The sequence below is a fragment of the Electrona antarctica genome (assembly GCF_951216825.1).
Source record: "Electrona antarctica genome assembly, chromosome: 12".
In the NCBI taxonomy this organism is placed as follows: Eukaryota; Metazoa; Chordata; class Actinopteri; order Myctophiformes; family Myctophidae; genus Electrona; species Electrona antarctica.
In genome coordinates, this window is record NC_136793.1 from 20,348,882 (window position 1) to 20,376,581 (window position 27,700).

At 43.3% G+C, this 27,700-nt stretch overlaps 1 protein-coding gene across 1 annotated transcript in view; it reads right to left on the bottom strand.

Moving 5' to 3' along the window:
- The window catches only part of adamts3 (ADAM metallopeptidase with thrombospondin type 1 motif, 3), a 173,955-nt gene that overhangs the window by 78,768 nt on the left and 67,487 nt on the right, over positions 1 to 27,700 (bottom strand). Inside the window, exons 5-7 of the mRNA XM_079516259.1 lie at positions 19,942 to 20,129; positions 8,239 to 8,322; positions 914 to 1,070 (exon numbers count right to left, since the gene is read on the bottom strand). Coding sequence (XP_079372385.1) covers positions 914 to 1,070; positions 8,239 to 8,322; positions 19,942 to 20,129 — 429 coding nt within the window. The remainder of the gene's footprint in view (positions 1 to 913; positions 1,071 to 8,238; positions 8,323 to 19,941; positions 20,130 to 27,700) is intronic.

A 27,700-nucleotide genomic window follows, 5' to 3' on the forward strand; every position in this document is an offset into this window, starting at 1 on the left:
AAGCTGGCCAGGGTCTTTAACATGCCAGACCCTGGATGCCCAAGATGCAGCCAGACCCCAGCCTCGTTAGGCCACATGTTTTGGATGTGTCCTTCCCTCACTACCTACTGGAAGCGGATATTTGACGTATTCTCTCATATGTGTGGAACAGTGGTAACACCTTCTTTCCACACCGCCATTTTTGGCATAGTCCCCCCAGACTGTACACTCACATCTCCGCAAGCAAATGCCTTGGCATTTGCATCCCTATTAGCCCGTAGACTAATCCTCCTCAATTGGAAGTCGGATAAGGCACCTTCCTTTCAACAATGGCTGAAAGAAGTTCTATCATTCCTGCCTCTGGAGAAGCTCAGGTATAGAATGGACAGAGGCCAAAAAAACTTTGTCCTGGCTTGGAGTGCCTTTGTGGAGTTTGTTGAGGACTTTCCATTTCAGTGAACTGTAATCCGGACTGTGTCCGACTGTCCCTGTCTTGACTCTTTTTTATCTATGATTGTCCGCTGCTTTGTCCCACCACTTTGTTTTTGTTTTTGTTTTGTTTTTAGCCTAGGGGGGGAGGGGGGAGGGGGGGGGGGGTTGTATATGTTTGTGTGTTTTGTGTTTTCTTGCATACATGTGTGTTGTCATGTGAAGAAATGTAAAAATAAAGTTTACAAAAAAAAAAGAATTTAAATCATGGCCCAGGCGGTGGCGTAACCGTCTGGGCACCCGACTGGTAATCCAGTCGCAGTGTGCCGCGGGTTCGACTCCCGAGCCCGACACGGCCTTTACTGCATGTCTTCCCCCATCTCTCTCCCGTTTCCTGTCAGCCTACTGTCTGTCCCTTCAAAAACCAATAAAAGGCGTAAGCCGCAAAAAAAAAATCTTTAAAAAAAAAAGAAAAAAGAAAAAAGAATTTCAATCATCATCTTACCCTGCATGCCAGTGGGACCGAACCCCTGGCGGGTGAGAAAGATGGCGTGGTCGTGGTGCTCCGAGTGTTCAGGGTCGGCCTTCTGCTGCACAAATGCCCAGCGACACACGTTCTCCAGGCTCCGTGACGGGTTGCCTCGCTCGATGAGGCTGATGGACTTGCAAGGTGTAAAGAGGAAGGCAAGAGAAGACACGTTTTAGATGCATGCAACTCCCGTCCCAACAGCAGTCTTTAGCAATACAACAGAATATAGTTAAATTCCTGAGAGTGTAAAAAAGGAACAATAGGGACCCTTACGGGTCAGAGTTACAAGCAGCATTAGGCCTACGAACACAGATGATTTTACTGTGTATTAACAAAGACTACCCTGGAAAATCTATTATAGGTATAAATTAAGTAAGTCTTAAGTGAGTCTATCCCCGTTTCAAGACCTCTGAGAGATGGAATGCTGAGGTGGAGCACAACACCTTATATCAGCTCCCAGTACTTACAGCACAAAGTCAAGCCGTGCTACTCATACACTGAGTTGGCGTGCCCGGGCTCGAACCCATGACCTTGCCGTCGAAATGCAAGTGCTCTACTGATTGCGCCAAGGATATCGCCCAAGGTCCCGACACAAAAAAAAAATGCTTGGCCAATCACAGAAAACCACGTACTGTACATGCATTGGCTGTACTGGCCAGAACGGGATAAGCCTGCGCTAACGTGTTAGGTTTCTGGTCTAGAGGGGTGGGTCGCGGCTGAGATTTGCGCACGCCCTGATTGGATCTCACCGATCTGTCCGTGAGCCCACTCCTCTCCCCCCTAGTGCAGCACTACGTCACATAATTTGGAACGACGCCCCCCCCGGAAGGGTTGACTCCCACTTCTAGACCAGAGCGGCCAATGCGTTCCCCCAGGCTGTCAATTTTGGCGCCGACGAAAATGAAAGCCTGGGTACCGAGGCTAGAGCGGGTCTGAGAACGATTCCTGTCTGAGCCAAACTTTGTTGAACCTGTAGCCTACTGTAGCCTACCATAACCTTGATTGTAACATCATCCATGACAGATGCTCTATGTATTCTTACTAGAATTTCGCGGGCCTTCGGCCCGCTCATCCTAACGCGATGCGTCGCAAATGGGAAGAAGGCAATGGCAACCCATGATGTTTTCATTTATGCATTTGCTTGGAAAGCGCAAAGTTGCCAAGCTGGCTGAGTGGCCCTGTTTGGTTTTGTGTATGTGCGTATGAAAGCGAGCATGGCAAGGCGCAGGAACAGTATACTGTACTGTACTGTACTGTAAGTCTTTGTACTGTACTGTAGTCATGTGTACTGTACTGTACTGTTCTCTGTACTGTTGTATTAGTGTTTTTTTATTATTATTATTATTACATGGATTAATATTCAGATGTACTGTACTGTACTGTTCTCTGTGCTGTTGATATTATAGTTAGTAGTGTTGTGTTATTATTTATTATTATTATTATTATTATTATTACATTGGTTAATATTCTGATGTGAGCTTTCTTTCTGTACTGTACTGTACTCATGTGTACTGTAGTGTTCGCTGTATTGTTGATATTATTGTTGTTATTAGTGTAGTGTTGTTATTTATTATTATTATTATGATTGAAAGAGCATGGCAAGGCGCAGGAACAGTATACTGTACTGTACTGTACTCATGTGTACTGTACTGTTGTCTGTACTGTTGTTAGTGTTGTGTGCTTATTTATTGTTATTATTATTATTACATGGATTAATATTCTGATGTACTGTACTGTTCTCTGTACTGTTGATATTATAGTTATTAGTGTTGTGTTATTATGTTTTATTATTATTATTATTATTACATGGATTAATATTCTGATGTGAGCTTTCTTTCTGTACTGTACTCATGTGTACTGTACTGTTCTGTGCTGTTGTTATGATTAGTGTAGTGTTGTAATTGTGTATTATTATTATTATTATTAGCGTCTTGTGGCGTGTGTGTGTGTGTGTGTGTGTGCCATTTCAGCTGCATCGCGAGGCGATCCAAATTCCCCCCCCCCCGCGCACGCACGCACGCACGCACACACACACTGTACGTAGCTGTTTGTTGTTGCAGCGCGCGCGTGTGCGTGTAGTGTTGTTGTTGGTATCCATATATGCGCCTGGGTTTGTCCCGCTTGTACCACGCCAGGTGTCGACGCGGTCGTGTTAGCATTATGGTAAGTGTCCAAGTTAGAATCAGAGTGTGCGCTGTGTAGTTCTTCTTCTTCTAGTAAACAGAAGCCGTGTGTGTGTCACACCAAAAGTGGTGACCTATAGAATCCTGTACATAGAAGCATCACGCAATCGTCTCCCTCCCTGTGTGGGTCACGTGGTGGGCTGTGAGCCAATGGGAGAGGGAATGTAGTGTTGCCAGGTCCGCGTATTGTAAGCGAGTGGTAGTGTGTGTAAGTAGCGTGTTGAATGGCATTTTTTTTGTGCTTGTTTTCATAGACGTGGCAAGAAATTAGGCGGGGGTGTCGGTGCTTGTGGCGTGTTTGTGTTTATTATTGATATTGATGTTGTTTGCGAGTGTGGACGGGAGCCGGCTGTAGTGGCAGTGCGATGACAGTTTTTACGCGGCTGGTGTCGAGTGTGGCCGTGCGGCGCGACATGAGGAGATAGGGAACCAACGACGCGGAGGGTAAGTGTGTGACGTGTTAGTGTGTTGTTGCAGTGTGTGTTGCAGCGTGTTGCAGCGTGTCAGTGACGTAGTAGCTGGTGCCTTTTGTTCCTGTGCGTGCGCTTGGGCACATGTTTTCAATTGTAATATAGGATAGCATCTGTCATTCGGATGATGTTACAATTGACGTGAGATAAAAGCATTAATACACATTTCAATCCACTATACTTTTCAATGATGCACGTTGCCTAGCCTACTCTATCATTTCAGGGGTAGGTCAGAGCGAGAGAGTGCTAGGGTACACATTCAATAAATAGGCATTTTATCACCCTAAAATTAACATACATGAAAGTTGCGGAACGAGAGATTGACTTGTAGGATTTGGTGCGCATGTATCTCTCTCTCTCTCAGCTGAGTTGATATTAAAGTGAACATTTTCTCATGCCAAATAAAGCGCTCCATTGAATTGATATTTCAAGATATGTTCGAGCGGAATGAGGACCCACACATCCCTGTGATAATGATATTATATACTGTACAATGTACATGATAGGCCTATTTCCTTCATGTTCTCTCTCTCTCTCTCTCTCTCTCTCTCTCTCAGTGCGCAGAGAGTCTCAGCACACTTTCATCCAAGGTTGATCCAGATCCTTATAGGTTTTCTTTCTGACAAGCAGCTAAATATTGTCCAATACGCTTTTCTTATTCAAATCCATCGTTGAATCGTTTTTACTATATCAATCAGACTGCAATTTATCATCGACTATAACGTTAGCTCTGACTCTTACTTTTTGTGAGACCTTTTTAGATGCTTGGGCAATATTAGACATCACATATAAAGGCCTTTCTTATAGCCTATATACTGTATACAGTATATGATATCTATGGGCAGTTTTTCTCTCTCGTAATGGGAGTAAGAGATACGCATGAATGCAGGGCTGTCCATGCCTGTGAGTAAATGTGATGATATTGTTAGATTGGGAGATGAGCGAGATATGCCTTAGTTAAATGTCAGTGGTCTTGGCTACCAAAATGGATTTGTGCGCTCTCCACAACGGGCAGACGTTAGATTTTCATTCATATTTCAGATCATTGTCACTGCAGTGCAAACCACCATAAAAACAATTAAATAATAGCCTATTCCCTTCATAGACTACGTTACAACTTGATTGTGCTGTGTAAAGCAATATGTGACATATTTCTTGCCCCCGTATAATTGATGTGAGATGATCAAAACACTAGCCTACGAACAATGCTTGACTTGTCTTGTTACTCTTGTAGCCTACAGTATATAATGCCAGTGGTAACACTATAAATCATATCCTTCTGATAATAGGCCTACATAACCTTATCAAATCACAGTCACTATTATTTATTTTTTTATGTTTTTGTTTTTGCGGCTTATTTAATATTTTTTATAGAGGGACAGACAGTAGGCTGACAGGAAATGGGGGAGAGAGATGTGGGAGTGACATGCAGTGAAGGCCGTCGGGATCGGGAGTCGAACCCACGGCACACTGCCAGGCTCGGGCTCCCGGCCAAGGTGCCTGGACCGCTGAGCCACGGCCATCACAGTCATTATTGTCATTGCAGAAGAGCTTTCCCTGGCTGACTTACTGTCCATGAATGTATGGGTTCTTTCGGACAAACTGCAAATATTGTCTAAAGCGTTTTATTCCCCGGGTGATTTTTTTTTACAAGTCGGCAATTTTATCATTGATTAACATTAGCTCTGTTGTTATGAAACCATCATTAAGCAATTAAATAATATTCATATTGTGTACGTTACAACTTAAGCAAATTAAGCAAATTAAGCAATGTGACATATTTCTCTTTCTTTAAGACTTAAATAGGCAGCCTTGCTCCCGTAGAAAACAATGAATAAAATATATTAACACATCATGACATTCATGACTTCGGCTTCCTCGCCGTTCTCAAATAGACTACTAAGATGCGACGAACGATACCGACAGTCCATTAATGTAATCAAAGCGATTTTCCTGTAACGTTATGAAAATTGGAAATTAATCAAAGGATCGGCCCACAGTCCGTGTAGTTTGTCAGGTCCGGTGCAGGAGCTGGACATGCAATGACAACAAAAAGACAGTAAACTAATCACATTAGAAAAGATTGACTTCCTCCTTGCAATGAACAGCCAACTGAACTGATTGTCTGATTTCCAAATGGAAGTGTGGGTCACGTTTAAAAACACAAAGATCATGACATGCCAGAGAATGACAAAAGAACAAGCTGACAATGTAAGAATCTAAATTTATTTGTATTTCTTTATTTGCCTGTCTGTAGCTGTGGGAGGTGGGCGCCCCCCCTCGTTTTTCTCTAACCAGCTTCGTTGTGATTGGTTTTGGCGAGGCTGCAGCGGTGCTATTGGTGTCTCTCCGGCAGGGACGTTTGTGATTGGCTTTTGGCAGACGGGCATGGTGCAGGGCACACTGAACCCAGGACCAAGTAAAGTAAGCTGTGAGCAACCAAGGCTGCATGCTGAATGATACAAATAATAGTTTAATAATTTAGTTTAATAATAATATTTAACAAAAGAAGGAAGCGCTCCTATGTCTAACTCCACAGGTGATATTTGGTGGAACAATAAGTTCATACGTGTGAAATGTACAGTTTAGTTATTAATTTGCCTTACTCAAATATAAACTTCTCACAAAGGGACACTATAGTATTTTATATTTGTTGTTTTTTCCGTATTTCTGTGGGAGAGTGCAATCATCTGATCCACTAAGCAACTCAAAGCAAGGGTGAATACCAACCATTATTTTGTCTTTTTGCCAATTTTTGTGGGGGCGCTACCCAAAATTTTAGCTGTGTTGCTCATTCCATGGATGCCTGGAATAAGCTGTACGTTATACCTCATTGTAATGGTGACTAATAATGCTAAAAAACAATCTAAAATACAATACCAATTGGTATTATTAAAGGGGAGAAATAATCGACCAAAGTTAAGTTTCGTAACATTTTGTGAGGAGTTTATAACTAAAACTCACTTGTTTCACCTGAAGAAGAAATGCCTTGTTTTTAATCATCAGTGCAATCATCCGATCCACTAAGCAACTCAAAGCAAGGGTGAATACCAACCATTATTTTGTCCTTTTGCCGATTTTTGTGGGGGCGCTACCCACACTTTTAGCTGTGTTGCTCATTCCATGGATGCCTGCGTGGTCCTTATAAGCGTTAGTTATACCTCATTGTAATGGTGACTAATCAATGCTAAAAAACAATCTAAAATACAATACCAATAATGGTATTATTAAAGGGGAGAAATAATTGGTGGCGCTATAACAGGCCAATGTGAAAAGGGTGAGATATATTCCTCAGCCTAGTAGGAAAGTCTGTGAAATATCGGACAGATCCATCTTGAACACATGACTATAGAGATAGTGTGTAACGATTTGCGAGATTTTTGGACAGAATCTGGAGGAGTACAATAAAAAAGTCGGCCTCCTGGTGGCGCTATAACAGGCCGTTCTGGAAATTATGGGGCAGAGGTTCATCGTTGGCATCCAGGGAGTGTGTGTGTAAAATCTGGCATCGACCGGGTTAAGGGTGCCGGAGATTAGCTGTTCACAGACGGACGGACGGACACACGGACGGACGGACAGAGTGCAAAGCAGCAGTTTGTGCATGTCTTGTCTGTGCTGTTATTGTTATTAAAATTCCATGAACATTTCTGCTCGAGTACCATTCTTTTCATGCTGCTCTTTGCAGCTGTCACAAGGCTGCAATTATACCAACCCAGTGTGTTTCAGGAGTGGACTGAACATTTCTTTGGCATTATTGGAGTCTGCTCTAACCTTCTCCTTCATGTGTTGTCTGGGTAAAGGTTTCCATTCTCTATGTATAGAAGTCTGGTCTAACCTTCTCCTTCATGTGTTGTTGGGTAAAGGTTTCCATTCTCTATGTATAGAAGGAATTGGGGATTTGTAGACACCTATTCCATTATAACAAACATCCTAATAGGCCAGTCAATCTAAGCTAAAAAGTGGCGTGACCCAAAATAAATTGCAATAGTAATCGTTCAAGGTTTTTTTATGATCCTTAGGGTCATCCAAATAACATATTAAAAATTGATTATTATATACATTTTGGATCATGTTAAATTCAGGGGTTGAACATTCAGTGAAAATAGCGCACAACACACCACAATTGTTGATGATTATATTTACTGCTACTGTAGCTGTCCAAATTGCCCCTCTGGGATAATAAAGTTTCCCTTGACTTTGAATGTTTTTGAACAGAAGAAAAGTATACAAAGTCAGGGTCAGAAAGAAGGTAATGCTGTGTTTCTTGTGTATATTATTTGTGAATTGATTGGTATTGGATTGTTGATGATTATATTTACCACTAGCTGTCCAAATTTCCCCTCTGGGATAATAAAAAAAAAAAAACACGTTCAACCCGGCGTCCCTATTTTGGGCATGTCATGATGGGAAAACGTTTTCAACATTTTTTCACAAATCTTCCAAATATTTCAAAAATAGCAACAATAGCCCAGAGCCATAGAGTATACAGAGTTACGACATTGAGGGGGCAGAAAACTGAGCGCTCGAGGGCTGAAAGAAAGAAGAAAAACAACAACACAAACAATTGTACCCTGCTTTTTCTTCTTTCTAAATGTTTGTTCGGAAAGGGACTGCAACGTTCTATATGAGATGGAGCAGTGGAACTCACCTTGGCATAGCCGAGCATGATCATCCTCACCAGGACGACGTTCATGTGGGCGCCCAACGAGTCGTCATGGTAGATCTCATTGACCTGAAACAGACGGCACATCATCAGGAACAGACTGAACAGGCTGTTTCAAAGAGCCTCCTGTATGAGTCATTAACATTAGTCATAATGTCTAGCAGCCTGGAGGAAAGGTGAGACATACAGTAGGAGTTTTATTGTTGTCATGGCAGTACTATCTGCACCTATTATCACTGGCCTCAGTGGCCTGTCCGCCCACCTTTGTATTGTGGAGCTTGGAAAAACCAGGGTATGATCTAAGAGTCGTCGCTGTGCTGTCAGGCATTAACCTTGAACCCGGTCACACTCCCTGGATGCCAACGATGAACGCGGGATTTTTGGACAGAATCTGGAGGAGTAATATCCAAAAATGTGTTTTTCAAAAGTTGGCCTCCTGGTGGCGCTATAACAGGCCGTTCTGAAAGATTTGGGGCAGAGGTTCATTGTTGGCATCCAGGGAGTGTGTGTGCAAAATTTGGTATTGACCGGGTTAACGGTGCCGGAGATTAGCTGGTAACAGACGGACGGACACACGGACGGAGTGCAAAACATACTCTCTCCCCATTCCTTCGGCCTGGTGGAGACAACAATGAATGAATGCATGCTTGGGGGAGGGAGGGTCAGGGAGAAAAGGTAGATCTGTTCCCCCCAGACTAGGGGTGCTGGGGAGTCCATCTGTTCTCATAAGCAGAGTAAATTAAATGGATCATTTGTATTGGTGTCAACCGTTTATGTCATGTTATGAGTTCAAGTGAGGACGACTTTTTCAAATACTGCACAACTACTTCAGGAGAAAGTTTAATACCTTGCCAGAGCAAAGTACTTTTTGGTGTCTAAAAATGTATAGTATCTGAAAATGTCCCACACTCTCTTTACCGGTATGTTATGTTATGAGTTTGAGTGAGGACGACTTTTTGAGTGGTGCAACCACTCCATTAGCTATGTGTGTCTGTCCCTGGCTGGGTCCCTGGCTGTGTCCCTGGCCTGGTCTGTCCGAGCACAAAAATTGCGTTTGGTTGGTTTTCACAACCAAGTGTCACTGTTGCGCAGCCTAACACGCACACACACACACACACACACACACACACACACACACACACACACACACACACACACACACACACACACACACACACACACACACACACACACACACACACACACACACACACACACACACACACACACACACACACACATATTAACTGTATATATGATGAATGATATATGATGACAGTACAGTAGAGGGACCCCCTGGGGGACCCTTACACGGTAACTCTGTCATTTCTCAACCGTTTCGGACGCGGGGCGGCTCGCCGGAATCGGCCCGGCCCCCTGGGTGCGTTCCTGGGGGTCTGGATGTTCCGGGGACCCGCTGGGGACCCCCCAGAGAACCCCTCATTTCTCTACCGTTTTGGACGCGGGGCGGCTCGCCGGAACCGGGCCGGCACCCTGGGCATGTTCCTGTGGGTCTGGAACTTGCGGGGATCCCCACACGGAGTTGCACCACTCACTTCACACGGGTGTGATTTTCAAATTCTGCATAGCTACTTTAGAAGAATAAGAAAACTCTATATCTTGTCAGAGAAAAGTACTTCTTGTGTCTGCATCTGAAAATGTCCCACACTTTCTTTGTACCACTTGCTGTAATAATAGTATGATCTTCAAATTGTGCTTTAATTTTAACTAGGCTTCATAGAATGAAAATTGGATTATCACCTATGACGTATCTAGGGTGCCCTCAGCGGCGGCACTTAGGAAATTGCCGCCCTAGGCTGCATCACACGGACGTGCCCTTCCCAACTTGTGGAATTTTCTTTTCACAGAACGGGACACAAAACGAACCAGCAATAATGATCCATGCAGCGGAGGCGGGGCTGGGGGAGCGCACGGGAACTGGCACGAGAATAACTGCGTTGCGGGGAGCGCACGGAAACTAGCACGGGAATAACTGACTCGTTTGGCGAGTTTGTGCCGCCTCTACTAACTGCCGCACTAGGCAATGGCCTATGTGGCCTATATGGACGCACCGGCGCTGGGCGCCCTGTCTGACTCCAAATTTGTACAAGGTTTCATCCCAATCCTTCATCAATCCGACGTCAATTGATGAGAATAAAAACTTAAATGCAGTCTTGGTGTGTGCAACCCATCACCTTTATTACAATGTTGATTTGAACGGGTAACGCACCATAAGTCAGAGCGTGGTGGTCACAAGAAAAATGACCTCCATTATACAATGCAAGTTAAATATTTCCAGACTGATTAATGGGGTGATGTCCCCTGATACACGTGAGATGTTTATATGACTGCCTCCTCAGTATTTTATTAATTCAGAGTGCAGACCTCTGCTATATTTTATTCCACCTAATGACAGCTCACGTTGAAGTGGCATTTCAACAGCACTGCTACTGCCTCCTAGGATATGGTCGTCATGACTGTTAAGAGGGCTCGTTAAGCTGTAGGGGCTCGTTAAGCTGGAGGAAACAAAACAAAAGCCTCAACGAGAGACATCCATTAAGCGAGAGTTTACACCGATTCTTGGGGGTGCTATCTGTTGAGGAAACAATAGCAGATCTACAAGCTTACGGCGCAACGCAATCTGCTATTTTCACTATTCATCATACGTTTATAGGGCTCAAGTGGTTAACACTATGCCACGCATTGTAAGCTATTTTTGCAATTTTAGCTCGACATTGTTATATTATGAAAAAATATAAAATAGGGCACAGGCGGTAAAGATCACTGTATAAGATCACTTTCAGAACGACTGCAAAATAGCCTTCATATACCATAATGAATGATAAACAATTAAAATAAAATGAGTTTACACTGTGATACTGATAAATAGTAACTTAAAGTATAGCTTACTATGTTAGTTCCATTGATCCAAGCCGTAACGCAATCGATTGATTGATCACTGAAATAATGAATGGTCTGAGGCCTCATTCACACGTACCAAACACCAATCAAGCAATGTTTGGTCGTTTTTTTGTTTTTTTGGGCCACCACAATGCTTTTCCAATGGGAGTCACATGTTTTGATCAAACATTTGTTTTTGATCGCTGATTGCTGATTGCTCCCCCCTCATCAAACAAAAATGTTTGGTCAAACCATGTGACTCCCATTGAAAATGAATTGGAGCAGCAATCAAAAAGCAATCAGGCATCACACACGGACCGAACATTTGTTGTGTAGGTGTGAACTAGGCCTGAAAATGCACAACGACCTATCCATCTGACCACTTAACACTGCAGCCGAATGGCTAAAAATTTAAAGTGGTCACATTGGGTGGGCCGTCAACGCTTACTTAAGATTTTCAACTGGGCCCTGATCCAGAAAAGATTGGGAACGCTTAGCTGATTACTGCGATATACATAATATATACAATAATCAGCATTCACATCCACTGATCATTGATCATTTCAAAGGGGTTAGGAACCAAGATGACCAGCCTGGATGGCCAGATGAACCGTCGAGGGTCATCTTTGTTTTTGTTCATTAATAGTTTTTGTTCACTCACACATTATTTGGTGGTGTGGTCCTTGCTAGTGAACCAGTCCTAAATAATGGACCAAACAAATGTAGGTAATTGTTACATTTTCTCAGCACCGCTTTCCACAGAGCGTTCTGCTGCATGCGACTGACTGGCAAGACGAATGCAGTTAGATGCAGCAACGATACATCTGACATTCACTTCAATTTCATTTTCATTTTCATCAACATATCTGACACCTATCAGCCGTCAGATACATCCATGCATCTCCGCACCACCCTGTCTTGTATGATATTGATATATGTACGCCACTGGATAAGGAGATTGAAAAAGCCGAATGGATTAATTAAAGGTCATGTTTAAGCCGTCTACTTTACGTCAACTGTTGCTGTGATAGTGAGGAGCACCCTTATCACAGTCAGAGGGAGTGTGCCCCTAATGATAATGAAATCAATGAACAGATTAGCTCCTCAAACAGCACTGGACTGACCACCGTGAAACTTTGCAAGCACACTTCCAGTAGGCCAAGGAAATACATTTTTGTCTCCACCAGGCCGAAGGCATGGGGAGAGTATGTTTTGCACTCCATCCGTGTGTGTGTGTGTGTGTGTGTGTGTGTGTGTGTGTGTGTGTGTGTGTGTGTGTGTGTGTGTGTGTGTGTGTGTGTGTGTGTGTGTGTGTGTGTGTGTGTGTGTGTGTGTGTGTGTGTGTGTGTGTGTGTGTGTGTGTGTGTGTGCACACACGTACCATGTACAGCTAATGTCCATGTACAGCTAATCTCGGACATTGGCCCGGCCAATGCCAAACTGTGTACACACACTCCCTGGATGCCAACGCCGAACCTCTGCTCCAATTATTCGGCCTGTTATAGCACCACCATGAGGCAGATTTTTGCAAAACACATTTCTTTACATTACTCGTACATATTCCATACATCATGCAAATTGGTATACACTATCTATATAGTCATGTGATCAACACGGACCTGTCCGCTTCCCCATATTCCATCTCCATTTTATAAGATTGCCTCCAAAGTTTGCAAGATTGGTCCGTTTTGAACAAAATGCCTCAAATCATGAACGCAGAGTGCACTTTGAGGGACATTTTGCATGCACATTCCCACTAGGCCGAGGAAGAAATGCTACTTGAAAATGTTCACATCAGCGTCACGTTATAACTGGCCCATTCGTGTTTTTTACCTATAACTGCAACGATCTGTGTAAAACTTTGTATGCACACTCCCTAGAGCCCAAGGAAAAACCTTTGCCCTGCATTTTTCACATCTGCTCTTTATAGCGCCACCAGGAGGCCGACTTATGTAAAACACATTTTTTGATATTACTCAGATTTTATCAATTTTTCTAAAAACACTCCTATCGGGGCGCCCGCTGGCCTAGTGGTCCAGGCGCTCCTATCCTGGAGACCTGTGCACTGAGGGGCACATGTTCTAGTTAGAAATCCAATTCTCATTGTGGCACTATAACAGGCTACTTGACATTTTCGCCTCTACCGTAGTAGGTCATACAATCAAAAAAAGGCAGTGGTGGAAAAAGTACTCAGTTTTTACTCAAGCAAAAGTATCAATACTGCAATATAGAAATACTCTGTTACAAGTAAAAGTCCGGAATTTAAAATGTACTGTAGTATTGGCATCAAATGTACTTAAAGTACCAAAAGTAAAAAGTACTCATTAAGCAGAATATCCAATTTCAAGATTTCAAATGTATAAAAATCCTCAGCTTGTAGATCAGCTATCAGTAGAAGTAAAAGTATTGGAAATTGGAAATACTATCTAAACTACCTCAGAATGTTAAGTACAGTACTTTTTAAGTACAGTATTTTGCATTTTCCATAAGCCACACACTCACACAAATCGGTACACATTATGCACGTGCAAGTGCAGGCACCTTTATAGAGGCCTCTATAGAAAGTAGCTGCCACAAACCATTGAGATTCTCATCTCTTTTCAACGTGGACCCTGGCCAAAAGTCTGAAGAGAGAATCTAACTTGAAATCATTTTGTAATAGATGCCATTGGAATAGTGTAGCAAAGCTGAACGCATGTTCTCTCAGTGGGAATATGATGAGATGTAATTTTGTGATTGTGTGTCATTATGTCCTTAGGCCAGTGATCTCTCAGCAAGCCTATCTGCCTCATCTTACACTGCGGTGTCCTCCATATAGAGGGAACAGCAGCTTATCTGCCTCATCTTACACTGCGGTGTCCTCCAACAGTAGTAGGCAAGAAGATGCGATTGCGATGCCGGTAAATGAGATGAGACCTGCACACTGTGTATCTGCTCGGCACAAGAGTATTGTCTTATTTAATGAAGCAACGTTTCGGTCACTAGGGACCTTCCTCAGGCCTGAGGAAGATACACAGTGTGCGGGTGTACCTTATTGCTTTCTTTAAAGTCAGCTAGTTTAAAATCCGGGAGCGTTTCATTCATGGCAAAAGAAGACGAAACACCTGTGCCATGATTGGCTGTCGCTTGGGGTCACTTCAATCTGTCGCTGCTCATTTGCCTAACTAAACTTTGAGTTTTCCCAAACGCTTTTATTCCCGCCAAGTCGTGCAAGATGTCGAAATTGGTCTTGTCGCCACATGTCGCTCAGGGTAGTCCAGCTATAGTGTTGGAAGCTAACGCCTGCCGTTGGCTGTGTCGCTTATGCTGTGCCTGTGACCACAGGTTAAAATGGTTAAACGTGCCAAGACACAGAGCTGTAAAAAGTCACTTCATGAAGGCTATGCAAGTATTACTGCAAGTACTGAAAACAACTTCAAGCAAACATTGAAAGTGCTGTCATGCCATCCGGTTCTGGTTATTTATTTTAAGTTGTAATCTCAACAACTAAATCAAATGCTGGAGGGAGAGAGAGAGAGAGAGAGAGAGAGAGAGAGAGAGAGAGAGAGAATAGAGAGAGGGGGGGGGGGGATATATTGTCTGCACAAGTCTGTCCCATCTAATCTCTATTACAGTATGTACTGTAAGGAAAGACCGTAACAGCAACATTGAATTTAAGACGTGCTGAATAGAATAATAAACTGTTCGTGCGTGCGTGCGTGCGTGCGTGCGTGCGTGCGTGCGTGCGTGGGTATGTGCGTGTACTGCACAGGACATTTGTGAGAATGGGAATCCAGTGTATTATTCCCAGAGGGGAGAAATAAAAAGAATGCATTGCTGTAGTTTTCATTTGGTCAGCCTTGGTGGGGGTCAGAGCAATAACTACTCTGAGCCTCCAGCTAAAGCCAGCGGGGACCTCTACTGGAAGACTCCATAATGACTACACACATGCATGCACCACTGGCAACCCTTCGTTTTGGACTGCAGTGCTAATATCCCAACTCGCACCCCGCCGGTCTCCATGCTAGGGAAGCATTTTCCCTAATGGGCATGAGATGAGAATGTACTGCTTTTGAACCCAATCGAAACGGGAAAACATTGTTATTTTAGATTTTAGCGTTGGGCTATTTAAAAAGCTTGTACTGTACATCTGCTATTTCTGAACTTCTTTGAACAATCTTAAGTATGAGAACTAACTATTAATGGGTTAAGCCAACATGTGGTGGTGACATTTCCGAAGCTGTTGTCTTGTTCCAAATACAGAAAAAAACAGTCAAGCAGAGTGGATGAGTTATACTTACCGAAAATAGCAATAGTCATGGCTGTGACACGATCATGACATTTTACCTGATGACTAATTGTCATACAAATTAATTGTGTTTTTGACATTGGCATTTACACACTGTTATTATTATTATTATGAATTTATAATTTTTCAATTTTTCAACAGATGAATGGAAACGATTATGCAAAAAGTAAATAATAATTATCAAAGAATCGTGATTAGGCAATTTTGTAATCATTGTGACAGGCCTAGAGGTAATGTGACAAGCTGTGACACTGATGCGCAGTGACTGTGACGTGCTGAGACACACCGTGGGCTTGTAGATCATATTTTTTCACCAACACATTTTCAAACACAGAATGAGTTTACACAATACTGAGATACGGAGAACTGTTTCTTTGATTCAGACTGGTAACTGAAAAGAAAGTAGCAAATCGTAGGCACCCTTTCCAAATGCACAAACAGTCATCAATAACATTGCCACTTGCTTTGTTCTGTTAAAATAAATCAATGCACACTCCCACGACAAACACAATCTATACACAATTTGACACAATTTGGTTCAGAGCTGACTTTCAAAAGACTGCTGCTACAATAGAAGCCTGGTGCGCCGCTGAACCAAACTTCTAGTCCTTAATCATTCAAATGTTTCATTGCTTTTATGCGCCGTGTGTGTGCTGCGTGTCCAGTGGCAACCTCATCTTTTGTGTTGTTTAAGCACCGCCCCCCACAGCTCGTCAACAATCAGAATAAGCGTGCATGTGTGAGTGTGGGCAATCATACATTGATTTCCACCAACGATACAGCCTCATTTCTAGAATGTCTATCCTCTCATGCTTTGATCAGGGACAGATGTATTGCTGAGGAACAGCAGGGACTGTCTCGCACAGAGAATGCACAATATGTAGACAGCGTGAACGCTGTGGGTGGTTGTGCATTTACAATCCGGCTCATTACAGCAGGGTCCACACTGTCTGTCACACATCTATGACATACTGTAGAGGAAAACTTGACCGAACACGACTCACTCACTGTATAACAAAATTAAGTAAAAACTACTATAGACTGAGACTTAGGGAAACATTTTTCCTTTTATTTTATCATGCTCATAAAGTGCTCTGTGCTCAAAGTGCAATTAAAAAGCAAACGTTTCGGTCCTAAGACCTTCGTCAGTGCTATATGATTTTCACAGACAAATAACTTGCTCTGTGAAAATCATATAGCACTGACGAAGGTCTTAGGTCTTATAAAGTTTTCTTCTCTGTTTTTGAGACCACCGCTCCTGTAGTTAAGTTTGAAAAAAAAGGATGAAGAAAGGCGCAACAGTTTTCTCAGTGCCACACATCTATGACAGACATCTCAGCGGAAGCTTCTTCTGAGAAAATGAATAAGAGTCAAGGTTCTGGTAAGTGCAAAGCACATATTTAAAGCACAGCTCAAGACCCACCTCTTCACTCTTGCTTTTAGTTGAGTTTTTAAACCTGTGTGTTCTTATTCATGTGCGTGTTCTTATTCAGGCTCGCTGCTCTGCCTGATTTGCCATTTTTATGCTCTTTGCTGTTGTTTTACTGTCTTAATGTTACTGTGTTCTTTGCTTGTTCTATTTTACGTTTGTGTTTTTTCCGTCCGTCCGTCCGTCCGTCCGTCACCCCACGCCTCCATATATGGTCACGCCTCGTGACATCACACCTCCATATATGGTCACTCCTCGTGACATCACGCCTCCATATATGGTCACGCCTCGTGAAATCACACCTCTATATATGGTCATGCCTCGTGACATCACGCCTCCATATAATGTAGGTCACACCTTGTGACACGTCACGCCTCCATATATGGCCATCTCAATATATGAAGATCACGACACTGACCTCATCTAACCCTGGATAACCATACATGGAGAAGACTGGATCATCACCTAGATCTGCATATATGGAGCCGGCCAGCAACTCTACATCTGACCTCAAACCTCAAACCCTTAGATCTCCATATATGGAGCTGACCTGTTCTGACAATCCATATGTTGATCCTACCCCACCCGTCCTTCCTGTTCTGACATTCCATATGTTGATCTGACCTCATCAAACCCTGTACACTCAAGACACGCTCCATATAAGTACAGAATTCATTCATATGTTGATCTGACCCCCCATTCCAAAGCGCCAGCGCTCGCCAAGCAGTCTGCCGTCTACCGTCGCCCAGGTGGATGCGTGCACTTCTAGTGTGATGCACGTCCGGTTTGGGCATCCATTTGAGATGCTAAAATATTAGCGTCAATTCTAGCGAGGCCATGAGGCCATCCTTGCTCTAGAAAATGCCATCGGGATCACCGGATAATCAGAAAAGACCTCAGAACATTGGCGTTTTTTCAAAACCATGGAGAGCTCCGTAGATTTAGAGTTATTCAGCTTTTTAGTCAACCTGTATACAAGAAGTGAACGGCAGTGCGCATGTGTGACACCGGTCTAGGATCGCTGAAGAAGGAAAGGCCAAACAAAAAAGAAGAAATCAGCGATCCCGTTTGATATCAATAATAAAGCTTATATGACGGAGCGTTCCGCCAGGAGCAGTTGCCGGTTGGATTCTAATTGGCGGAACATTCCGTCACGAGCAGTGTTTGTGTTAAATACCATGTTAAGCATTCACACTTGAAAATCAGAGCCCAGCACGGTTAGCGCCTTTAGAAGTCCACTCAACTCCAGCATACAGGTGTCTTGATGTGGTGTTTGATCAGACAACAAACATTCGATTGCTTTGAACCTTGTTTAACCCAGAAATGCCAAGGATAACCTTGCTCCTGCATGAACACGGTTTAGGGAGCCCTGGGCTGATGGGGGTCTACCGTAGCCCCATCTGTGACCTCACCCATCGCTGTAGGTCGGGACTCGTTAAGATAGCGTTACCGTCAAAAATGTGGGGTGTCGCGGTAATAGAGGTATTTGACAGCATTTTCGAATATGGTCAATTCGTCACAAATGTGACAATATTGAAAGAAAACGCAAGTCATTGCGTATGTCTGTGTGTCGGAGGGGTTTTGGGAGGTTGGCGGTTTTGTCAGATATAAAACTAACCTTTGTTCCAAAGAAAGTTCTGTAGATAGAGCATGATGGCAAGACATCACAGTCAAAGCAACATCATCAGTAAGATGGCAAAAAAATATATATATGCAACATACACTATACAACACTATACACACCCTCAGCAGTGCTTGTAGTCCAAGACAAAGGACCATTTTTGTTTGTTCACGTCACTCCACCTCACAAAGTCCAGCATCCGGACACAGAACACGTACTGCAGTGGGCACTGCTGGGCACTTGTCAGATTGCCCAGATGAGCAAAGCTTTCATTTTGTGTTTTTTATAGAGATTTTTCTTTTCACAGCGTAACATAATTTTACCATCCTGTATATACTACAGACATGATCCAAACTCCACAGGGCCACGTCAATAAACTCACGTTTTGCAATGTGTTTTTCTTTCACAGCGGTATAACATTTCACCATCTCGTACCTACAGACCCCCTACTATAGTTTGCCTCTGAGGAGCAACGCCATAAAAATGGAATCCAATACAATATACTTATATCAGATTGTAGAGATTTCATACAGACAAAGCAACAACAACACTAGTTTTGTTCACAGCGGAATATAATTTGACCATCCCATATAGGTCAAGGAAGGTGCAGGACAAATTCGCTGTTATCGACAATACAAGACAGAGAAGAGTGAACGCTTAAGCTTGAGTTGTAGTTAGGCCACGTTTAGACGACAACGGCCTCTAGAGCCTAGGCAAAGTGCTGTTGCTTTCTCACTTTTTATTCTGCGTTTACTTTACACAGAGACAAAACAGTGATTGAAAACACTATATTGAGAGGATGGAGAGAATGAGTGCTAGGTCCAAAATATAGAAACCTCTACTCAACCACCTATCATCGGTTGCCCTTTAGCTGATTAGTCTAGTTGCCAGCCCATAGAGCCCCATTGTGAACCCGGACATGTTGAGTACACCAAAGTTTTATGTTAGAAATGTTGAGTATGGGTCCCCAGCATGTAGAAACTGCCGGATGCTAACTTGCATATGTTGAGCAATTTTCATAATTGGCATAATATGTGACCATACCATTAGCAACCTATAGAAGGCAAAAAATTGGCATGTGGCCAGCCTGTGATATAAGCCATCTATGACTATGACACATCTACAGTATCACATACTGTACATGCCTCCAGTGTGTAGAAAAGATAAGACATAAGGTCCTTGCAGAGTGGCCTACTGCCAGTGTGTACTAGAAAGTTGGCACTAATCAGTGACCAGATTAACAAGATTATCTCCAGACACAAAGGCAGACAGACCCTCTTCTATACAGCTTGCCTCTGAGCCAAAGAAACGAAACCCAACACAGTACTTCTATCAGAGTTAATCGATTTCAACACAGACAAAGCAACAACAACTGAATTCAAAGGGTGAATATTTGAGCCTGCGTTGACCGGCGTCAGAGGTGAGTGCTCGCTCCCGGTCTGAACTTACTATGTTCATGAGGGTCAAGAGGTAATTCTGCACGTGCTCCTTGCCATGGAAGCGCACCACCGAGTCGTCCACTCCCAGGAGAACTTCTATGTTGTAGTCGTCATCCCCGGCGTGGCGCCGTCGGCGGACAGTCTTGTTCACCCGACTGGCGACCGTGTCGAGGGCCCTTGCCACATCCAGCACTGGCTCTGTACGGCACAGGGAGACATTTCACTCAGCTACAACAGTCTGATGAGTTCCGTACATATAATAAGACCAGGAAAAGACAACATTTAAGCTCTATACCTGGCGTCCCGATTTTTGAGCATGTCCCTATGGGCACAATGCAATATGAGCTTGTAGATCTATTTCTTTTTTACAATTCACTTACAACACACTAGTATGCACACGCACACACGCACACACACACACACACACACCAGTGCCGTCGCTACCTATACGCGCAATACGCACTGCATGTAGGGCAACACGCCGAGGGGGGCAACAAAATAATCATTTTATTTATGTCCACATATAAGAGAACAATACAAGGACACAAATATTTACAAGGTGCTGTGTACAGAATGCAGTTGGCAAATCTTGGACAAATACCAACACAACCTTCAGGGGTACAAGTAACACACACACACACACACACACACACACACACACACACACACACACACACACACACACACACACACACACACACACACACACACACACACACACACACACACACACACACACACACACACAGAGAGAGAGAGACACACACATACACCTCATTAGTGGCAGTAGGGTACACCTTGCGGCTCACAGCAATCAATTAGAAATGAATAAATCTGCATAATGCACAGGCTGAAAATACGCATCAAAGATGCATCTTTACATTTTCAAACATACAAATAAATGCATAGATAAACACTATTACAGAAATGTCATGATGACAAATAATAGGAAAACATCAGAAAAAATTGAGGAACATTTGGTGAAAATAGCATTTCTACAAAACCCCTTGGGAGGTGTCCAGCACAACAGAGTATATATTACCGTGGTTGCACTTACTGTATATCCTGTCTACTACTCTGTTGTACTTTGAGGAAACAACATTCTAGACTGTTCTCAATCTCTGCCCGAACCCGGCCCGGCCCGACCCGGCCCGACATTTTCTGGTGGGGCCGGGCCCAAAATGCACGATAATTAGTCGGGCCGGGCCGAGCCTCGGGCTCTGTGATTTTCCGTGATTTTTTTTTATTTTTTTTATAATTTTATTATAACAAAAATAACAATTCTGTTTGTGTAATGTATTTATTTAATATGAAGAGGGCTGAGCTGGTGAATGTTGGCGATTAACTTTTACAGTTTAGGCTATTATACTATATGTGACTGAAGGAGGAGGCGGCGATGATCAGCAGCAGGCAGCAGCGCACCAAAGTGACAGAATAGAACGGTGGTTGTTGAACTTGCTACCGCTGGCTGGCCTCTGGTTTGCCAACCAAATGAGCTGCTTACTGCTCAGCATCAACTATATAACTTAAGTCAACTTGCCATATGCTTAAATATTTTATAAGACCATCGATTTATCCGCAATAGCTCGTTTTGGAAACGTCGGGGCTTAACGAGACACTGCTGTCTCGTTGAACCCAGCTGGGTGAATAAGCTAAATTAGGCTACCTAATCAACGGTAAATGCTCCATATAACTATGAAAGCGCCTGCACGTAATATAGTTACATGATGACCAAGCAATGTTACAGTCACACTGTATAGGCTACAGCTATTTGGTTTACAAATCGTATCGCAGCGCGCTGTAGCCTACAGCTATTTAATTTCCCCATCGTAGCGCAGCGCGCCTCGTTGTGTGCCCACTGCCCAAAATAAAAGATCTGCAAGCTGTCGACAGACTCGACACGCCATCGAGCGGCATGTTGATGGTTTGTATGTCTGTTCTTTTGGTTAGGCAACGCACATTACGCGTGGTATGTGGGTTTGAGAGGCAATGATTAATGTAAACTATACAGTAACCTAGTAGCCTAGATTATAGCCAAATTGACAATTGTCATAATATTGCCAGTAGCCTATTGGACATAATTAACTGCGTCACTTCAGTAGCCTGACACTCAGCCTGAATTTTCATTTCGTTTCACTCCATTATTCAATATATTTTTTTAATGGGCGTGGCTAGCGATTCAGGGGCTGGAGCCAGGCTATCACTTCAGAGGATCGCTGCTACTTTGATTCAGAAGATGTTTACTCACCCCTGGAAATTGCTGGAAACCATTAGAATGTTGAAAATGGAACATTATCAGCCAATTGACGTGAGTTACATAAATCCTTTATTTCGGCGACTAGACTATAAGTGCGTTCTCTGACACGGTCGTCTCAATAATCCACGGCGCCGCGGCCATATAGTGGCATTTTTCTTTTTCCTTTTTTTCTCTTTTTTTTTCACTCGGGCTTTTTCGGGTTTTCGGGCCTGACATTATGGTAATTGTTAGGGTCGGGCCGGGCCTCGGGCCGACCCAGTTAGGGTAGGGTAGGGCCGGGCCTTAATTTTCAGGCCCGATGAGAACTCTACAGTAGTTTCACACTAGGGTTCATGTGATTAATTGCATAAGAAGCTGCAAAACTAAGAAACCGACTGAGACTATCTATTCAGATTTGTGGCACACCTCATGATTGAATAAATAACTTCATGGTTGAAAGTTTGAGTTCTGATTAATCGCATAAACCGTAGCTTCCACCAAAACACATTGTGAGATTGTAGATTTGCCTTTTTAATCACGTACCGTAGCAATCAGTACACGCTCATATGACTCAGAGCAGACCAAAAGTCCAAAGAATTCCATTTGTACACTCTCAAAGTAGAGGTCCTTGAAATTAAAAAGTTAGAGAACCACTGCTTTATTTTATCCCACAATTTTGTAACCCATTTTCTTCACCCGGTGCCAATTGCCTAAACTGTAATCCTGGGCCCTATAGACTCCCTCTGCCAACCTGGGGAGAGCAACAAACTGAGCTCATGCTTCCTTCAATGAGGAGTGAGCAGGCCGCTTCTTATCACCTGACAGGTAGAACGTTGCACGTGGAAGGAACACGTTATTCCAACCAGTTCCTTTCCCCTCCATGGCGGCGCCCCGGCTGACCAGGGGGAGGCAGTATAGAGACCAGGATTACTGCATGTTTTTTGTGAGAGTACTACCTACCCTATAGGAGGACACGGGGAGAACATGCAAACTCCACACAGAAAGGCCCTTTCACCAACCCCACCTATAGGGTATGGGCGCTGGTGACGCGGAGGAGAGAACACGCCCACAGCGTCCCCGACGGGAATCAAACCTTCTAGCTGTGAGGCAACAGCACTAGCATTATTGTTTTCTTTCTTTTTCATTAATTTGGAGAGCTCGTGAGAATAATAAGTGACGCATAATCAGCTCACTTCTGTGAATCAAACAAAGACAAACAGGATGAGAAGCACGTATAATTGTAATGGAAGCAAACAAGCGAGCCGTGGAAAACAGCTGCACTTGAGCCGCACTGTCAAACACCCACTGGTGCTTGTTGGCAGTTACTCGTTTACATTACTTGAGTATTGTTTTATACCACTACAGTCTACAGACAAATAATGTTTTTACTCCACTACAATTATTTGCCATCTTTAGTTACTATGATCTGAATTTGCACACGGGCATTGACCATTAGCATATGCACAAAACAATGTCGTTTAAAATATAAAATATAGGGCTCAAGTGGTTAAATTGAATAACGATGCTTGTGACTTTCTGGGGGTATATTTATGAAGTTAATTAGTATAAATGAAGCAATTTCATCTATTCATGAGATGTGTACGTGTGCATCTGTGCAGTGTTGTGTGTTTTAGAATTTACATCTCATTTGGTTTTGAAAACAAACATGCATGCAGGCATTGCAGGGCAACGCTCATGGTGCAAAAGTTCAGGGAATCTTTCCACTGAAGTAATTATATATATTCATTCAACCACTACAGTTTCCTCAGGCCTAGAGTCGAAAAAAATATAAACTGTGGTGCCAGTCATTGTGAAATGAAGCGCTGCGCTAGTTAATGCCGGACACAGGGGTTTTACACCCCAGCTGTAGTCAGTTGTCAGTCTGCTGATTGAATAAACTTTTCTAATCAGCCACACATTTCTATGTGCAATTCTCACAAGGCTGCATGTCCATTTAACCACTTAAACTCTCTATACTCAGTAAACTTGATCAGCACTATTCTATTCCCTCTACACCAAATCTAATTTATGCAAATAAGCAATAAAAACAAAAACAAAACTAGAAGAAGTGCCCCTCGGGGCACAGGTCTCCACCAGGATTGATATTTGGGTAAAAAAAGTGTTGCACATAAATGGGCCTCCTGGTGGCGCTCGAAAAGGCAGAATTTAAAAATGCAGGCCAGATTATTTTTCCTTGGGCTGTAGGGAGTGTATAGAGCGCCAATAAACGTAAACTACGTAAATTGATTAGTCTCTAATTCATTAATTAAGCTGGCGGGGATTGTGTTAAGTGTCACATTTTTTTCAATTACACCCAAAAAACCTGAACTTTGAACATTCAGTGGATTGTCTGTGGTCTGGAGTTTTTTCTGGGGTTTGGAAGCCTTTTGAGCTGCAATGAAAACGGGCAAAACAGTGAAAACAGTGACATCTGCTGGCAAATCCCATTGACATATATGGGATTTGCAGACTGTGACCTTTGTGCCATCACAAACAGCAGGAAAATCAGAGCACTTGTTTGAGCCAGAAAACCCCAGACCACAGAAAATCTACTGAATGTTAAAAGTTCAGGTTTTTTGGGTGCAATTGAGCTCAGAAAACCTAAAAAATGTTTAGGTTTAAAAATTACAAAAACTTTTTTTTATGTCACAATCCCCGAAATTCAATGTCTTCTTGGGACCCGCTCTTATACCTATGGGGACATGGTGTTTCTGCATTGTGCTCCCCAGGTATGGCTTAGCATGCTGCTTTCCTAATTCTAGCATCTACTGTATGCATCTTGCAATAATGGTTAAATTAATGATTCCTGAATGAATTGTGCATTAGCAAACATATGGCAGGCTGGTTATATCATGACATCTGGCACTGATTGAAGTTAATGACTTGAAGTAGGATGTTCATTTTACATCTTCACATCTTTCACTCTACTGTGTCACTCACTGCTAATATCCCTGCCAATAGGCCTCGTACCACTTCTCTGCTCGTTGTGAATGAATCTTTAACCTCCTCGTAGTGAGCTCTGCTCGATAAAATGCAGCTAATCACTTCAAGTACTGAACATGAGAGTGCCAGGGGCCAATAGGTCTACACAGTGGCTTCTGGCTTAGTTTAGATTGCTTATTTAGAACAGTATCGTAAAACATTACATACTCCAATCTAAACAAATGTCTGGTGGATTGAAAGTGTATAGGCTGAAGGTTATTTATGCCTATATATGAAACACGAAAATATTCCGCAGTTACATCAAAGACTTGCATACACATAAACCTGTATTATTGCGACAGTAGGTCGCAGATTACGGTACTATGAAAATCTGCAAACCCTGTCAGTCAGTCCGTCCGTCCGTCACGCCTCGTGACACGCTCGATATATGGCCGTCAGTCCGTCACACCTCATGACACGTTCCATATATGGCCGTCTCCATATATGAAGACCATACTGTACATGGAGAGAGACTGGAATATCACAAGCCTGCATGTTGATGACCCCTGCTCCGGACAAGTGACTTTTGTGTCCGGACAAGTGAATGGGAAATGTACTTGTCCAAAGGACAAGTGCCTCAAATCTAAGGTCAAGCCATGCTGTATATAATCACTCATTTATACCGACAATTTCATTCACGATCTATAGCTGGCAAATCCCGAATCCCGAGATTTTGCGTGTGTGGCAAATAATATGTTAATTAATTAAAGTGCGCAAGTACTGCGATCGGCTGGGTATGTCGGTGTTGGTTGGTACGGTATAAGGTCAATAACGGGTCTAAAGGACTTAGAACAGCAGTTGTAATAGACTATTAGTTAGTAGCAGTACTTGCCATGTATGGCCTACTTGTGTGCAAGGCGCAAGTTGGCACCTCAACAGAGTCCATTTCTAGTTGTTACTTGCGCAAGCAGAGCGCGCAAGTACTGTGGTCGGCTGCGTATGTATGGTATGTATGTACATATATAGGTCTTTCCTCGGTGGTCTCTAATTGGCTGTTGATGGTGACGCAATTAAGATATGTTTCAATGTTAATGAGTATGTAGTTATGTAGGTGTGTCCTCGTTGTTGACGTAACTAACTCAAGTTGGGAGGGCAGTACTTGCGCGCTCTGCTTGCGCACAAGTAGGCCATTTATGGCCTACTTGTGTGCATGGCGCAAGTTGGCAACTCGATAGAGTGCATTTCTATTGTAATCCAAGCTAAAGTTTGTAATAATCATGATATTGACTTGAGGACAGCCCCGCCCCCTCGCGAGTGACAGCAATGATCATTAATGGAATCAAACAAAAAAGCTGGAAGGGGATTCATAGGCAGACGTGTTTGAAAAAGCCTCCGACTGTAAAAGGAGAGTGTGGGCCATTTTTCACTTCTTCCAGTGATGCTGAGGTGGGCAGACACAGCCAGTGATTGAGTGAGGGGGCAGTGGCGGCCTTAAATAAATAGGGAGAAATGGTTGCCACCTCGGCCGTGCCCCCGGCCCCTATACAGTGTTGGGATTGTGGAGCGCATTCCTCCTCACTGCCGCTCCTGTCATGACACAGGTCGGCGGTGGAAGAAGTACTCTGTGTTTTCTTTTTTACTTAAGTAAAAGTAGCAATACAGCAATATAAAAACACTAAAATAACCCTATAACCCAAAAATGTTACTTGAGTAAAGGTACAAAAGTATCAGCATTAAAATATACTTACAGCACATAGGTGCAATCAATCAATCAAACTGCCTGCACATTTATTTTTCCAAATTTGTCAAATTATTTTGCGATGCACTGAGAGCTTGGAGATCGGTTATTTACAAATAGCCAAAGCATAAAATATGTCTTTGTGGTTAACGTATGTTTTGTAATCTAAGTCTGCAAAATAAGAAGTGGAGTAAAAAGCTCAATAATAATAAATGTTTTGCCTCTGAGATGTAAAGGAATAGAAGTAGGCCTATAAATTATGTAAAAATGGAAATGCTCAAGTGAAGAAAAAGTACCTCGAAATTGTACTTAAGTACATTACTTGAGTAAATGTAATTGGTTACATTCCACCACTGGACACAGGCATTCTTGTGCGGCAGGGCCAACGCGCCCCTCCCCCGACCCCCCAGAGTAAACAGCCTTTCTGAGGTCCCTACTTCAAACGCACAGGACTTCCCCTCAGCTCTGCTTAAGACGGCTACTGTGCCCAAGACTACCCCCACTGGCTATCAACGTTGGGTTCAGGGACCACCGAGGTGCGTCCAAATGGACCCTTATGGGTCTGTAACTCAGAGAGGGTACAAATGGAACCAAACAAATGGAACCCTCTCGGAATTAAATGAACACTTTTTACAGTGTACAGTACACTGTACAATCCTCAGTGCTCATTTAACTCCGAGAGGGTACGAATGGAACCAAGTAGACCTGTTTTGTACACTCTCTACCTCCCCAGCCCGACCCACAGCCCGGTCCCAGGGGAGCCCTGCCTCGCACTCGCAGCGGGCGCAGTCAGGGAGCTGGGGAGAGTCCCAGTGCTCCTCTCCCCAGACAGGGAGCTGATGGGGAGAGGCCCAGTGCTCCTCTCCCCAGACA